The 18107-nt window shown below is 35.8% G+C and overlaps 1 protein-coding gene across 2 annotated transcripts in view; it reads left to right on the forward strand.

Moving 5' to 3' along the window:
* The window catches only part of LOC134754148 (eukaryotic translation initiation factor 4 gamma 3-like), an 82535-nt gene that overhangs the window by 13221 nt on the left and 51207 nt on the right, over nt 1-18107 (forward strand). For both annotated transcript variants that reach the window (XM_063690248.1, XM_063690247.1), the window contains 2 exons: nt 7505-7633; nt 17995-18056. In XM_063690248.1, the coding sequence (XP_063546318.1) occupies nt 7505-7633; nt 17995-18056 (191 nt within the window). The remainder of the gene's footprint in view (nt 1-7504; nt 7634-17994; nt 18057-18107) is intronic.

An 18107-nucleotide genomic window follows, 5' to 3' on the forward strand; every position in this document is an offset into this window, starting at 1 on the left:
TCGGGCCATGCTCAGTGTAGGGTTCCGTAGTTACCCTTCCGTCACAATAGGCTAAACTGGAGCTAGTAGTATAGAAGATTCACAACTTTGAGAACAAATCAAATTTGTCTTCGGTTACCGCGATAGTTACTCATGAAATAAAACTATGAAAAACGGATTATATCGCGTATATTGAATTTATAATACATCCCGACGTTTCGAACTCTTTACAGCGTTCGTGGTCAACGGGTGACTCCCCGTGACGGGTCACCCGTTGACCACGAACGCTGTAAAGAGTTCGAAACGTCGGGATGTATTATAAATTCAATATACGCGATATAATCCGTTTTTCATAGTTTTATTTAACAAATCAAATTATTTTATTAAATATTTTGATTTGTGTTTTTTAAGTAGTCACACTATATAAATTATAAACTGAAATAGATGTCATATATTGACGTGACGAAGCCCTCCAGTGGTGAAGGCCGGATTCGAACCGGCGTCTTTAGCAATCCGGACTAACGCCTTGAACCCCTTGGTTGGTCAAAGACTAGTCTAGTCTTAGTAAGATGGCATAAAGTCGAGAAATTGGGACGGGTTCCGCCGTGGCGGGGTGGCCTAGGGGTTCAAAGCGTTAGCCCGGATTGCTAAAGACGCTGGTTCAAATCCGGCCTTCACGACTGGAGGGCTTCGTCACTTTTTCTTTAATATATGACATCTATTTCAGGGGTACACTACATAATTCCGAAAAAAATTATTCCGGATTTTAGAATGTCGAATTTTATCATTCCGATTTTTAAATGCTCGACCCATCAAAATTCCGACTGTCGTAATTACGAATAATGAAAATTACGAAGATTTATATTTCCGAAAACCCAAAAAGCAGAATTTTGTAAATTCCGAACCACATAATTCCGATTATAACAATTCCGATGGTGACAAACACCGAATTTCACATTTACGATTTTTGAAATCACGAATACCGAATTGCCATTATTCCGAAATTATAAATTCAGAACCACATAATTCCGATTAGAACAATTCCGACAGTGACAAACGCCGAATTTAACATTTACGATTTTCAAAATTACGAATTCTGAATTGCCCTTATTCCGAATTGACGTGATTCCTATTTTAAATATCCCAATTTTTAAATTTCCGAATAACGATATTCCGCATATATTGTTAAAGTTCGATTTCCTGAGGGTCGCAGTTCTAACCTAACCTAATCCACTTTTCTGGCAACAGTTCGTTTTCTTGTGGGTTGCAGTTCTAACCTAACCTAACCCACTTTTCTGGCAACAGTTATTTTTCTTGGGGGTCACAGTTCTATCTAACCTTTTTTTTTTACGTGGAGTAATGCATTTAGGCATTCCGCCTAGCCGGGGAACTAGAACGGATATGTCGGACTCGTGGTCAAGGGGCCAAATACTTAACCTAACCCACTTCTGGCAACAGTTCGTTTTCTTGGGGGTCGCAGTTCTAACCTAACCCATTTCTGGCAACAGTTCGGGTTCGCAGGGTCGCAGTTCTGCCTAATTTATTGATGCCGAATTTAATTAACATGATGCGCACGACAGGCACCAGTAATAATTACTAAACGACCTTACAAAAGACCGAATTTCTGAATACCGAATTATTTTATTTGCCATCGGACAATGATTTTACGGAATTTAAGAATTCGGAAATAAATATTTTCGAAAAAGTGTATAATCGGAACTTTAAGCTTTCGGTCAAATGACATTCGGATTTTAAGTTTTCGGAAATAGCACATTCGTGATTTTATTCCATCGTGTTTTGCAAAATCGTTCTTCTTCTTGCTCGTGTAGAGGGATCAAACTTCTTAAACTAAATTTTTGTCTGCCAATGTTTTGCCACTTCTAGCCCTCGGGGTGTGGCCCTCAGGAGATCTTCCTCAGTGCACATCGTTGAGCACAGAGAACACTGTCTCATGTGTATTGTTGTTTGGGTTACTCCACACTCGCAGAATGTATCACCTTGTCGCCCAATTCCCCATCTCAGAAGATTATCTTTTGACCGACTAACTCCCGTTCTAAGTCTGTTAAGGGCTTTCCATACTGCCCACTTTTCCTTTCCCCCTGGAGGCAGGTGTTCCGCAGCTGGTATTCGTAACGATGTCTCGCTGAGTTGCAGGTTCCATGATTTGAGGCGAGTCTCTTGGGGGGTTTGGTGGTGTAGAGCTGAATTTGTAATGAAGCTCTTCCGGGACTTAAGCCTTGCAGCAACTGGTTTGTGGTCGTGCCACCCACTGCACGCACTCACGCACCCACTGCGGGTCGCGTAATTGTTTTTCTCGCTCGCTGCAAAATCGTTATTTTGATATTTCGGACTTATAAAAAATCGGGATTATGAAAATCGTGGTTATAAAAATGGTATGGGCCAGTGTTGTCTTAAATAAATAAAATGAAATAAATAAATAAAAATCGGAAAAACGTATTTCGGAATATTTGGGTGCTCTCCTATTTCAGTTAGTATAGAAGATTGTTAACAAAGGGATGAATATGCATATTAAATTTGCATAATCAGTACTTAATAAAGTACTTTCAATTAGCTTCATGCGTAATTTTGTTAATCATTATTTATATCGTTTGAACACCGAAAAAAATAAAAAAAAATTTATAAACCCTTACATTATTTTATTAAAAAATATTTAAAATTTTAAAATAGTTTGAGCGGTTGAAACGCTCGTAATTTTTAATCGCCGAATTCGACGGAGCGTGATGATTACTAATGTTGTTTTTGTATTTGTCATACATTTGTGATACGTCATAAATCGTAAACCGCAATTTACCTTTCATTCAATCAACTCGAATATATAAAAAAAGTACTGAAACCTCGGTGCGCGAGTCCGACTCGCACTTGGCCGGTTTTTTTTAATACTTTATACTTAACTAAGTATTTACGAATTTTTACACAATATAGAACCGGACAATCTTGTGTCTAACCCACGTCAAACCTTTGCACAAAACTTTAAATTGTATAGACAATAGGCAATTTGCCGGTTCTTAAAGCCCGTCCAGACGGGATGATCCAATTGACCAATTTGATCAGAAACAAAATTGGCTTCAATTCAATTGGGAAATGTTAAATGACGTGTAACGCTTGTTATCAATAAACGATTTATTGATTGATTGATTGATTGAACCTCATCTAGCGTCCACAAGTGCACAATTTTAATCACCAATTTTAGATTTATGATGATATTCAAGCGCTCAAATTAAAAATGCCCCGAAACGCGCATACTAGCGTCGAAAATTGGCATTCTTGCGTCCCCACCTCCATATCATCGGTCATAACCTAGGAGGATATAACCAAACGGAGACACCACGTCTGTAACTTTCTGTACAAAAAAGTCGGCCGATTTTTGCGGGGGAGGGGAACGTCAAATGTATACGTACCGTAAAAATAGCCATGTCAGACAAACATCAGTCACGCCTGTTAATGGCTACTCCGTTTGGTTATATCCTCCTAGGTCATAACCTTACAATCGAATGAAGTGGGCTTCGTCCGGTGGCTACAAATGCAAATCAGCAACATGCTTTGTCCCAAATATACTGGGACCAAAAAATACTGATAGATATAACTACCATATGTCCTTCTCTGGGCCTCAACCTGACTCCATAGTCTCCATACCAAACTTCATCTAAATCAGTTCAGCGGTTTAGGCGTGAAGAGGTAACAGACAGACAGAGTTACTTTCGCATTTATGATACTACTAGGGATGATATATTGATAATGCTTGGTTAGAAACCTTTTTATTTACATACATCACATATAATTATACGAAATGCTCAGTGATTTATGTGCCTAGACCGAGCTGCAAAAGCTTAAGTGTTTTATTTTTTTGAGTTTTTACAAAATGAAAAACGGATAAACCAATCGAGACACTTTATCGGAATCTTATAATATATATAAATCAATAGATATATTAATAAATAAAACAATATGTAAATGTAAAGTTCGTCTAGTTTCGCAAAATGCCACGTATCGCATCAAGATACTTAAAAGTAGCATTCGCGCCGCATTTCTTACATTACCTTATCAGCGCGCTCAAACGATGCAAAGCGTGTACGCATAATTGGATGGATTTGTTAAAGCAGCAGTTATTTATAAACCTATAGGTAGTGCTCGATCCTGCATATCTAAACTATAGTGGATGTGGGGCTTCAGTTGTTATGACCGGGTTACCAGCTTACAATTTATTATTTGTAGAACCAGAGGGTAGTTTAATAAAACGTCTAATATATGGGCATATGACAGTTGTTTTTCTCATTGTCGTCATTGAAAACAAGATTTTTGTGAGTCTAGGATTTCTGAAGTAAACAATTAACATTTATTATGTCGAAATCCCCATCCAGATATTGTTTTTATAAATATACGATACACTGATAATCGTAAATAACGATATTTAGGTAATAATAGTACAATGTTTTAATATTTACAATTGTTTCTGTCTTATAGAACATGCATTTGAAAAAAAAAAGAACTTTCATTGAAGTGGGTTCAATAATAATAACAAAATCTATTCTAGTCGAATAAAAGCTAGAAGAAAAACACCTCTTCATAATGTCAATGTCAATGATGTCACAAAATTAATAATATAAAAGTTCCGAATTCCATTCCTTACTTGTTGCTTTTCTTATTTTTTCGAAACTGTATTAAATAACGTCGTTCGATACACGTGCGGAAATGTCATTCTTCACTCGTCCCGAGTCTTGCCTATATCTCGGTACTCGTGAAGTAATGACATACTTTCCGCACTAGCATCGAAATGTACTATACTGACACAGGTGTTCCATCCTAAATCTTCTTATTTGAAATATTCTCCGTTCATCTTTTTGGTTCGTGGTTTCGTTCTTCAACGCAGGATGGGAGGTGAAGATGATTTTCTAAATAAAATATGATTACAAACAAAACTAAATTTAATTTCCGTATGATGTTATTACCACATGTTAAATGCGCACTTGTACGTCGACGCCAAACATATGTTTACTTTTTTCGCCTTGTTACAAATAAGTATATAAGGTGGTTTTTGATGATGTGGCTTTATATTAGTAACAAGTATGCAAACTTTCAGACCCCAAAACTTTAGTTTAAAAAAAAAACGGGACGGGGACGTACCATTACGCAAAAAACAGCAAATAAAAACACGTTTGTTGTATGGGAGCCCCACTTAAATATTTATTTTATTCTATTTTCAGTAATTGTTGTTATAACGGTTCATGAGATACAGGCTAGTGACAGACGGACAGACAGACAGACATCGGAGTCTTATTAATAGGGGTAAAAATATTTTTTTAAATCGATCCCAAAATGACGGAGTTATGGAGTAACAATAAAAACCGGACAAGTGCGAGTTGAACTCGCCCACCGAGGGTTCCGTACTTTTTAGTATTTGCTGTTATGGCGGCAACAGAAATACATCATCTAGCTATCACGGTTCATGAGATACAGCCTGGTGACAGACAGACGTCCTGGAGTCTTAGTAATAGGGTCCCGTTTTTACCCTTTAGGTACGGAACCCTAAAAATTTAAAAAATGACACGATTCTAGCCGCGTCACATTTGCAACATAAATGTTTTTAGTTGTAAAATTTAAAAGCACATACGGAGCGGCAACAGCGCATAACGTAATTCTTTCATACCGGTATTTATATCAATATTATTGTACCCGTATACATACGAGTAGAAAATGTTAGTAACATCTGAATTTTTAAAGTCACTTACCATCGATTTCAAGTAAAACACGTAGTTTAAACCAAAGATAGATATAACTCCGTTTTAGATGGATACAGTCTAAGGAAAAAACGTGCCTCGAAAATCAAGAAAATTTGACTCTCGATCAGAGGGCGCTACTAGTTTTGGCCTACTGTCGTATAGATTGCGTTGACGGTTTCGTTTGTTATTGTGAAAGAACATGGGTCAAAATCATAAAATAATTAATGCAAATAAAAAAATCTTTTATCCATATTTAAATACATTTTATCGTATTTTTATAAATCTTCATTTTTAGTTTTAAAGTGTGTCGATAGATGGCAGTGAATTAACTGTGGTTACAAAATTTACTATGACAGTACCGCTCTAGTATAAGTTACTCTATGTTTAAACGCTGCTAAAAATAAAAAACAACGTTTTAATCAGTTCACTTCTGTCTAACTGAACTCAAGTCTAAATCAGCGGAAAAAAAAACGAAAAAAGTACATAATTTTTTATACATGGGAGATGACACGATAGCCATCATATTCTATGGCGTAAGGCACGCCTGTCGCGTTATGAAACAATTGTTCGCCGCCACAGCCAAAACTTTTTGAAAATGGGAGACGCAACGAATCGGTTAAAAAACACCTTGTTCTCCCACAGATAAAATTAAGTAAATACATTTATTTTGTAGCACATTAAAGAGGCTAGCTTTGGTGAAAAACTTGGAGCTGTCTCTGACCTGAAAGTACTTTTAATAAATAGATTTTTTTTATATATTTTTGTATAGCAATATATCCAATAATTGATGTTATATAATTGTCATTACTATTAAACGCACAACATACGCGACGCACATTAAAATCGGCTGGCTAGAAAATTAAATATCGAAGAAAGATCATATTTCGTTTTTTTTTACAATAAACTACGTAATAACACCATACAATAGTTTTGGGTTCTGAAGTTTTGCATACTTGTATCAATAGAAAGCCACATCATCAAAAAAATTACAAGTCTAAACTCGCTGGGGGCAGATTCACTTAGCTTATCCTGCTGGCACGGCCTTTGACAAAAATGTCTATACGCGATCATAATATTATGACAAGTACTTCGCTTAACCTATTTCAGCTGCATCGATATCTTAAGACTTTTCGCCCTAATTTCTACTATTACTAAGTGCATACGAACCTTGAATTCACAATTAAACTCGTTGCTCCTTGCTATGATTGTAGGCACAGTAAGCCGAACTTATGTTCATTCGTCGTTATTGATTTCAGATCTATTTGACCGTAGTGTTGAACGCAAATTCTACTTTTATTATGTTAGTGTTAATATAGCAATCATTATTTGCATAATTGCGTAGCTGATTCTTTTACTAACCAAATCAAGGGACAATGACATGGCCAACTAAGGTCCAACATCTTTAAATATCATGAAAGTACCGTCATCCGGGGTGTATTGGGATGGCGGGGTGAATAGGGATACAAACCGGGAATCTACAATTATTTTTAATCGCGCATATCGCATGATACAATTTGTGTAGGTAGTTTTTAAGAAATGATTAATTGATAGTATAATTTTATCTGAAATCGGCTATACCCTTCCTGCTGTGCTACTCCAAGAGGGTTCATTATCATGATGAGTTAAAGTCTTCTTCGGTTTCGGTTTTTTAGCTGAAAGTACGTGACGATAAAGACGCGTTTCATGTACGTTGTTATGCATTTTGAACGTAAGTACTCTCGGCGTAGCACGGCAGTTCTTTTTTGGCTTGTTTTTTCAATTAGTACATCACTGTGTGTTTGCTATAGGCAGCAGCAACCGTTCATCCCGAGCCCCGCAGCGGCGGCCGCGTCGGGCCCGGTCATGTACCACCCCACACTGGTGTTCCCGCACATGAGCCTGCCGCCGCAGTCCTACCAGCAGCCGCGCTCGCAAGGGTAACTATATGCAGAGATTCTATAAACCTAATAACTATGGTTATTATATTACTTATTACTATAATTCTACTATGATGCTCCGATAATCGTCTTCAATTATAGTGGCGCCTGTATACGACAAAAAAGTGCGATTTACTGGAAATGATGATGATGGAATTTCCTTTTGCAGGTGGTCCTTTTGACTCAGGTTGATTTAAGAAGGGGAGCCAATAAAATTTTTTGATGCAAAATTTTAAATGAATGAAATGATAACTAATTTGAGCACATAGCAAAATATTTGATTTATTAGATATTATGGGGGCACGCTTTTGGTCAAAATTTTGCATCAGATTTGATTGGCTGGCTCTCCTCCTACCTAACTAAATCTGTGAGTCAAAAGAACCAGCTCTGCAAAAGGAAATTCTATCATCATCATTTGCCATATAATTAAGTGTACAGTCAGCAGCAGATATATGCGCGTGCCGGGTGTCCATAAAGGCATGCGCGTTTAAATCATCAGAAATATGTTAACAGCTAAGATAGCTTTTTCATTTAGGCACTCAAAATGTCACAAATATATTAACAGATCAGATTTCATTTTTTATTATACACTTACCAAAGATAGATATAACTCCGTAATAGATGGATACAGTCTAAGGAAAAAACGTGCCTCGAAAATCAAGAAAATTTGATTCTCGATCAGAGGGCGCTACTAGCTTTGGCCTACTGTCGTATAGATGGCGTTGACGGTTTCGTTTGTTATTTAACAATTTTAACGCATATCAGTGAAAGAACATGGGTCAAAATCATAAAAATAATTAATGCAAATAAAAAAAATCATTTATCTATATTTAAATACATTTTATCGTATTTTTATAAGTCTTCATTTTTAGTTTTAAAGTGTGTCGATAGATGGCAGTGAATTTACTGTTGTTACAAAATCTACTATGACAGTACCGCTCTATCTTATTATTGCACTTACTAATAATAAAAATAAATACATCCAGAACGTCAGTCGCATCTAAGCAGTCAAATTTCAAAAATATCTTAACAGACAGTCACAAACACGTGATCTTTCATAACATCAGACAGACGTGAAACAGACATATCCAATGACAAGTATGCACTCTTCTCGTGAAACGTCAAATAATTGTGTCCGAATTATTTTTACAGCAAGATATGAAATATTTTCTTGTCACAGATCGCGTACTTAGATGAAGCATAAGTATTTTAACTCTGCTACCATACAGTTATGACATATTATGCAAGTGCAAATTACAATATTAATTAAACAATACAAAAAAATAGTTTTAGGGATAAACGCGTGTAGGTACGTTCTGTTTAAGTATAAAATGATGCAAGATGTTACCAAATGGTGCGCCTTATATTCGATTCGATATTAATATTCGATAATTCTATTTTCGTAAAATAATATATAAACCGATAATCAATCAAAAGTAATCGATTGCTGGAAAGAAGAAATAAAAAACAAATACTAAACCATCGTTTTGAATCCCAATATTGCTGCGCCTCGCGGTGAGGTATTTTACAAATAAAAGAGCTCCTGTGCCCTGTATGTCATGACTTGACTATGAGTTAAGTAGGTATTTAAAATAAAATCCTGTCTATAGGAGGAAGTCTATATACCTCTTGCATATTGATGAAATGATTTAGGTGACATCTTTAAACAAATAGGTTAAAAGTTCTCAGCTATTTATGGAATTGATACTGGCTTATGAATCGGAATGTAAATTCTTCGGATTCAGAGGAAAGGATTCGCCTTTGTACAAATGATGTTTTTTTCTTGTTTTATGTTTCTTTTTGTACAATAAAGAGTGGTACAAAAAATCATAAACGTGCTACCTTCGTAGTAGTAGTAGTAAAACTACTACTACAAAGGTAGCACGTTTATGATTTTTAATTAAATACTATGGGCAAAGAATGTACTCTCAAGAGCAATGAATGAATACTGAAATATTCCGAGAACATTGAAAATAAAATAAAACAGCTGTGTCAATATCAAAGTTGACTTTTATAGCTTAATAAAATAAAATATAATATCGAAACGCTATTATGGATTAGGATCCTTGTTTGTTTGTATATGATTTTTGACACTACCCCTCATTTATACATTCATTTCAATTTACTAATTAAAGTTATAAGCGTTATTTGAAATAAGTGTATTATGTTCATAGTAATATCTATGTATTGTGTAACTTGTACCACTAACTTAGTGAGCCTGATTTTCATACACAATCAATTTGTATAATAATGATAAAGTTATTTTTATTATAATTCAAGTGTAGTATTAATAGAAGTGTTTGTTTGTTCTTGCGGCTGCGTGTCCCAGGAGGTACTTATTTTATATATACTATATGTATATAAACCAATATGTAGTACTTTGTATTTAAAAAGGTGAATCTATAGTAGATTGTTAACCAAGGGATGAAAGGCACTCATTCCTGCCGAGGTATTTTGGCGCTCGAACGCAGTGAGAGCGCCAATAGTCCGAGGCTGAAATGATGCGTTTCACCCGAGTTAAACACTCTACTTTTCATTTCGAATACGAGGAAAGTAAAATGCATTTTTTTTTTAAACCTGACCAAGTATAAACTTTCATAGTACTTTTTAAGTGTATTTTCAGTTAACAATTTAGCCTAAAGTGTCGTAATTTATGTAATAGAGAGTCAAATATCAAAATGGAAATTGTACAACAAATCCATTTGAACTCAAATTTCAATTGCTTATCGTAAAAAAAAATTAAAAATCGTACTTCGAACGTAAAATGCTCTAGTGCAGACACGTATCATTTTCTGCGCACCTTTTAGAACAACTATGATCCTTTTTCAGAGCATGAGAAATGAAAAAATATTTGAAAACCCGACTATGGTAAAGCTTCGCTAGCAATTTCATTGTATAAAAATCCCTAGCTCCATAGATTTTATTTGCGCCAAAGTCTGGCGTTTGTTTTCTCCGTAATTTAACTAGGCCTATGTGTAATGACATGTGATTCGTTGAAGCACGTGAATCGACTGTAGAGTACCGAACATTTAGACATGTACGTAGTAGCTACATACATCATACATAACTACGTTATATACATTATGGTCTAAAAATATGACACTCCTTAGGCAGTCTGGTAAACAGAATGTATATATTTATATTTAGTGATGTGTAAATACAAAGGTTATTAGATAAGTTTTGCTTATTAATCAACTTCAATAAAAGTAAAGGGTTCGAAACGTCGGGATGTATTATAAATTCAATATACGCGATATAATCCGTTTTCATAGTTTTATTTCATGAGTAACTATCGCGCTAACCGAAGACAATATTATAAAAACCTACTGTTAATGTAAGAATATGAAAAATATACATATTTCATATTTTATTACTTACCTCTTCATCATTATAACACGTTTATTTTTTAATATTGAAAAACCGTTCTTAATAAGTTGTCTGAATGAAACGGAATAGCTATGGAAGGTAGAGGTCATAGACATAGTATAGTAGTTATAGAAATGAAACCGAGCGACCAGGGCTAAGAGAAAGACATATTAATGTATTGACAGGTTAATGTATGGCAGCATAATCCTTTTTCTCTTTCACTCTTATAAATTTCGGTATTTCGCCATCGCCTCCTACCTATGATGCCATAACCCGACCATGGAAAAAAACCCGGTCGGTGATAAGGACAAAGCATGGCACTATTTTCTCTTTCCTCTTATAGGAATCGCAATAAGACTATATTTCTCTATCAAAGAGTGTCAGGCCCTTGGTAGAGGTAGGAAAAGCTGCCGAAACGCCTGTCAAAGAAGAGGTGTTTTTTCTTACTGCGAGCATGTTTTAAGCGGCGACGGAATATAAATAGACATCGCTGTCCATAGAAAAATGCCTTTCAAAAATGACCTCAACCACACTGACAGACTGACACTGACAGCTATCCCTTCTCTATTAATATGTTTAGCTCAAAAAAATCTAATTCGAATTTTCCACTCATTTACTCTAAGGTTAGCTGGAAGAAATCCCTTATAGGTATAAACTCGCCTTTGTACCTAAATTTATATGAATTTCATGTTAACAATTTTTGTTTTGTACAATAAAGTGATTTACTACTACTACTTTAATATATCCAGCTTTTAATTATATCCAATAAACAATTTCCCGCTTTAAAAAAAAGTTGTAATTGGTCAATATAAGTTTTGATTGGCTATAATAAAATTCTATGCGCCAAACCTCTTGCGCGGCGTTACAATATTTTACCGTTGTCAAACATTACAAGGACTATACTTGGACAAGGACTTGGTGCTAACCAAGAGGGAACCAATTCCTATAATTATTATGTTGACGCGTATTTATTGTTAATATTACGCATATCTAAACTTTATATTATGAGTATATCGGTACATTCAAAAGTTGAAATATAATATTAATGCGTAGTATGTATTTTGGAACAGTGTGAGTACATATAGTTACAGACTTTTATAAAGTGCCAAGATCCACTTCGGGTCGTCGCGCCACAGTAGTAAGTAAGTAAGTATAAAATGCCAGTGGTCAACGTTTCTCAATTTTATTTAAAACACTTTTCTAGGTAGATGTAGATACCTAGGTACGAGTAGCGATAAAATGATATACAAAATCGTCACTTTAATCCGTGGCACCTGGGGCCGATTGCACAACAACTTGTAACTAATAATATTAGCGAAAGTCTCTTTCCAATTCCATTCATTAGTTACAAGTTGTTATGCAATCGGCCCCATTGCATAATAAACTACAAGTAATATTACAAGCGGAACTCCTTTTCTAATAAGTGGAATTAGAAAAGGGGTTTCGCTTGTAATATTTTAGTCTCATAATAATCACTTTCTGAGAAATGTACGCTACAAATTCGCGTGTTTGGGCTAGGGAATAAATCTGGTTCCCGCCTCTCTAAAGTAACAGCATCTGTCCAAAGAATTTTCTATTCCGGGTCTTTTGGGAAACTAGAATAAATAAAACAGGAAGTTTACCGGTTAGAAATTTGCACCGTTCTTAATATTTTACATAAAAACAAATAATCGGAATTGCTTGTTGCTTTAAAATAAAATCAATAGCCAACTTTGTCATAGATATGTTGCATAACGCTATCCTCATTCTGCCACCCCGTATCAAAAAGGCATAAGTCATTATGAAACTAGTATAGAGTTACGGCATTTGGTTTAGCGTATTAGTCTTCAACAATCTGCTAATTTAAATAATTATTTATCGTGTTTAGGAATTAAACTTACACCAACTTACACAAACCAATTAATCCCATCCTTTTTCTTGTGTTTTATTGTGAGCGTCAGGATGGCGGGTGGACATCTGCGATTTCAACGAAATATTTATAAACATATTGTAACTTCAGTGTACCTCAGTGTACCTTTAATAAAAACCAGTGTACCTCTCTATAAAACGAGATATTTATCGCTAAAACGAGAAATTTAACAAGAAATTTCAAGATGGCAGGACCTTTCTTGTTAAATAATTCGTTTTAGGGATAAAAAAACCGATTTCTAATAATAGTTTACGGAGGTACACTGAAGGTACACTACAATTACATACAGTATTTCGCGTGAAATAATGCAAGATTTCATAGGTCCACCCGCCAACCTGACGTCAGGATGGCGGGTAGACCTTGTTTTGAGCCTAGCTCGTTTTAGGGATAGATATACCGATTCGTAATATAATTTTTAAGAAAAAAAAAACCGACTTCAATGGGGGATGCCGCTGAAAGTTCACTTATTGTTGATGGTGCACTCTTAGATTCCAGACAATGAAATGAAAAAGACAGCATCTTTTGCCTAATTATGTAGAAAAGTAGGTAAAACGACCCACTTTCCTAGTAGCATTTCGTTTTTGTAAGGGTCGCAGTTCTAACCTAACCTAACCTACTTTTCTGATAGCATTTCGTTTCTGTAAGGGTCACAGCTCTAACCTAACCTAACCTACTTTTCTGATAGCAGTTCTGTAAGAATCGCAGTTAAAAAAAAACCACTTTTCTAGTAGCATTTCCGGGTCCGGGTCTGGGACCGGGTCCAAGTTTGGGTCAGAGTTCGGTCCGGGTCCGGGTCAGAGTTAAGGTCCATGTTCAGACCCGGGTCCGGGTCCGAGTTCGGGTCCAAGTTTAGGTCTGGATCCGTAAGGAAGAAAACAAATCGCCAAACGTGAACTATGTGTCATTGAAGAGTTCCATTCTGATCATCATCAGCAGTTCCACTTCATCAAATGTCACTTTTATGTAAATGCTGGATTTGTTGATGAAAATACTAAAATCACTATATGTATGCCTTTCACATTTGAGGAGTTCCCTCGGTTCCTCGTGGGTCTCATCATCAGAACTCGAACTTGACAAAAATGTTTCTTGAAAACCTAACTTGCTTAACAAACATAACGAAGAGGACAAATCGCCAAACGTGATGCATCATTGAAGAGTTCCGTTCTGATCATCATCAGCAGTTCCACTTCATCAAATGTCATTTTTTAAATGTAAGTGCTTGATTTTTTGATGAAAATACTAAAATAACTATATGCTTTTAATATTTGAGGAGTTCCCTCGATTCCTCATGGATCCCATCATCAGAACTGCTTTTTGACAAAAACGGGACCAATCTGTATGTATATACTTATAATCAAAAAAAGAATTTTCAAAATCGGTCCAGAAATGACGGAGTTATGGAGTAACAAACATAAAAAAAACAACCGAATTGAGAACCTCCTCCTTTGAAATCTTGAAGTCGGTTAAAAAGTTTACGGATGTACACTGAAGGTACACTATAAATACATACATTTCGCGTGAAATAATGCAAGATTTCATAGGTCCACCCGCCAACCTGACGTCAGGATGGCGGTTGGACCTTTTTTGTTAAGGGGATCCCATGCCCCAATGACCTTCGATTTGAATCCCTTAGTTTTCTAATGTTTTTATCATATTAACAGCAACGGATTTTAGCAATATAGTATCCCATATTTACTTCAAAGTTCATTGTTTTCGAAATATTTGGCATCAAAGTTGAACAGTTTTAGGCCAAAAAACTGGTTTTCTGGCCATAACTTTTGTGTTAATTAGTTTAAAATTAAAACCTTAGACAAATTTTTAGAGACGTCTAAGACAAACCCAAATATGTAGATTTCGTATAAGTCAGATCTTTCACAGCAATCGAGATACGAAAAAAGTGTTTTTTTAGACAATGTTTAAAACAATCATAAATAAATAAGTATTAATTTATTTCACAATCCGGTAGACAAAAATGGAGATAAAAGATTGAAGAACCGATAGCCGCTTGTCTTATAATTCTATATGTAGTGCAAAAGTAGGAGATAAGATTCAAAACTTGTCAAAAATCGATGAAAACCTCAGGTAGCTCCTTAAATATTTCTTTTTAGGTATAGACTATAGATATGCCGATTTTTAATGAAAGTTTACGGAGGTACACTGAAGGTACACTATAAATACATACAATTCTCGTGAAATAATGTAAGATTTCATAGGTCCACCCGCCAACCTGACGTCAGGATGGCGGGTGGACCATGTTTTGAGCCAAGCTCGTTTTAGCGATAGATATACCGATTTCTGATAAAAGTTTACGGAGGTACACTATAAATACATACATTTCGCGTGAAATAATGCAAGATATCATAGGTCCACCCGCCAACCTGACGTCAGGATTGCAGGTGGACCTTTTTTGTTAAATATCTCGTTTTATAGAGAGGTACACTGGTTTTTATTAAAGGTACACTGAAGGTACAATATATTTATAAATATTTCGTCGAAATCGCAGAGGTCCACCCGCCATCCTGACGCTCACGTTTTATTGAATTGTTGCGGCACCATTTTACCGCACAAGAAGGCATTTTATGTGGTTTTCTGAATTCATAATTTTATATGGGCTGACATGTTATGCTACAGAAGGCCGCTGTCGTACTAAAGCTCTCAAATTCCGCGCAGCACAGTCGATTCGTTTTCAGCAAGGTAGCCGTGGGGTCATTTTTGAGCTCAAGTCAGTCTTCTATTCTATAGTTATTCTACTTCGTTGGTTTTAATTTTAAGTTTCCAAAGGCAACATTCGATATTGTTTTTATTCCTTACTTGTTGTTTTTTTAATTTTTTCGCAACTGTATTAAAAAAAAAAAGTCGTTCGATACACGTGCGGAAATGTCATTCTTCAATCGTCCCGATATCTCGGTACTCGTGAAGTAATGACATACTTTCCGCACTAGCATCGAAATGTACTATTTTTAATAGGTAAATTAAAAAATATGTTTTCCCGTCTATGGAAATAGTTTTAAAAAGTATACGTGATAGGCCAACTCTTTTTTAGGGTTCTGTACCCAAAGGGTAAAAACGGGCTCCTATTACTAACACTCCGCTGTCCGTCCCTCCGTCCGTCCGTCTGTCACCAGGCTGTATCTCATGAACCGTGATAGCTAGACAGTTAATGATGATGATGATGATGTATTTCTGTTGCCGCTATAACAGCAAATGCTAAAAACAGAATTAAATAAACATTTAAGTGGGGCTGCTAAGACGTGCTTTATTTGCCGTTTTTTGCGTAATGGTAGGGAACCCTTCGTGCATGCAAGTGCGTCTGCGTCCGACTCGCACTTGGCCGGTTTTTTCATATTTGTGTACAGAAAGAAGAAATACCCCGCAATACACCCGTGTGAAATTCGCGTATATCGGGGTTGACGGGGAATCCCCTACTCTTCTCAGAAAAGTCAGAGAAAACGAGGATTTCTGCAACCAAAGACAAGTAATTGATTGCATATTTTTAAGTACATAAGCAATCCGCGTAATGGGAGGCATTTTAGCGCGAATTTTGAAATTCGCCTTAAAGCAAAACCGCGCATAACGGGGTCGCGTAAAGCTTGGTAGATAGCACATTTTTCAAGTTCAAGTAGTGTAATGCGTACAAAAGATTAAAAACCGATATTCTTTATTATAAGGGTGAATTAACTTTCTTGTCACTCGTTGCCATGGTTACGGTCTCCAGGGTCACTTTAAAACGATCTTTAGGCATTTAAATTTACTAACCACGATTTTTTATGGTAGTTATATGCCCTTTCCATAATAAAGGGTCATCTAACCAAGCGACCCAAGCTTGCTAGTATAATGAGGTCCTATACTATTTCTTCTAAGAAACCTGACGTTGCTGTGGTCATCAAATAATATTTCTTAAATAATTGTTTTAGATAGGTACATACAAAGATAGATATAACTCCGTAATAGATGGATACAGTCTAAGGAAAAAACGTGCCTCGAAAATCACGAAAATTTGATTCTCGATCAGATGGCGCCACTAGTTTTGGCCTACACTCGTATAGAGGGCGTTGACTGTTTCGTTTGTTATTTATAATTTTAACGCATACCAGTGAAAGAACATGGGTCAAAATCATATAAAAATAATTAATGCAAATAAAAAAATCATTTATCCATATTTAAATACATTTTATCGTTTTTTTATAAATATTTATTTTTAGTTTTAAAGTGTGTCGACAGATGGCAGTGAATTTACTGGGATTACAAAATTTACTATGACAGTAACGCTCTAGTATAAGTTACTCTATGGTACATACAATCCCTTTTTAGGGTTCCGTAGTCAATTAGGAACCCTTATAGTTTCGCCATGTCCGGACGGACATGGTTCGTCTCTGTCCGAGGCTTTGCTTCCTGATGGTTAGTGCTAAAAGCTGAAATTTGGCATGGATATATAAATCAACCAATTCGAAAAGCCTTAAAATCTAACTTTTGAACCATGGGTCCAAAAAATATGAAAAAGATCGTAATATCTGATTTTTTGTGTTTTCGTTAATAAAGCCATACGATAATAATAATAACTAATACTTTCAATGAAAACTATATAGCGAATATAATCGATCCAGCCGTTTTTTAAGCTATTGCAAAAAATCTTCTCTTCTTAGTAAATAGACATACAAAGCGCTGCGAAAGTATAGGTACTCCCTTTTGCTTATTAATAGCCCCCGTATGGCCTATTCTGTCAGAATGGTAACTACGGAACCCTACACTGAGCATGGCCCGACGTCCTCTTGGCTAATTTTTTTTTAAATAATAAAACCGTTTTGATGTGTTAGGTATGAAATATTTAAAGTTAGTTTTTATGGCATACGCCATTTATTCCGTCCATTTGTCTAAATTTAGTAAAGTATTTAGCAACGCCATATTTGTGTCGCTTCCAAAAAGTCCCACTTTGTCGCTTGCCATAAGGACGCTTAGACAGGTTATTCGTATAAAAGACACAAGCAAATCTGTCCTTATGGTAAGCGAAAAAGTGGGACCTTTGACTACACTTGGAGACATTTAATGGCGTGACATTTAAGTTTTTAATGTTGAATGTTTTCCGCAGGTTCTACCAGTACGTCACACCTTACATAAGTTACACGAATCCCGCGAACCACACGCCGCCTTGTAAGTATATTATATTTAGGTACTAATAGTTGTGACTAATTTATTACCACG

This window comes from Cydia strobilella, chromosome Z (assembly GCF_947568885.1).
Source record: "Cydia strobilella chromosome Z, ilCydStro3.1, whole genome shotgun sequence".
In the NCBI taxonomy this organism is placed as follows: domain Eukaryota; kingdom Metazoa; phylum Arthropoda; class Insecta; order Lepidoptera; family Tortricidae; genus Cydia; species Cydia strobilella.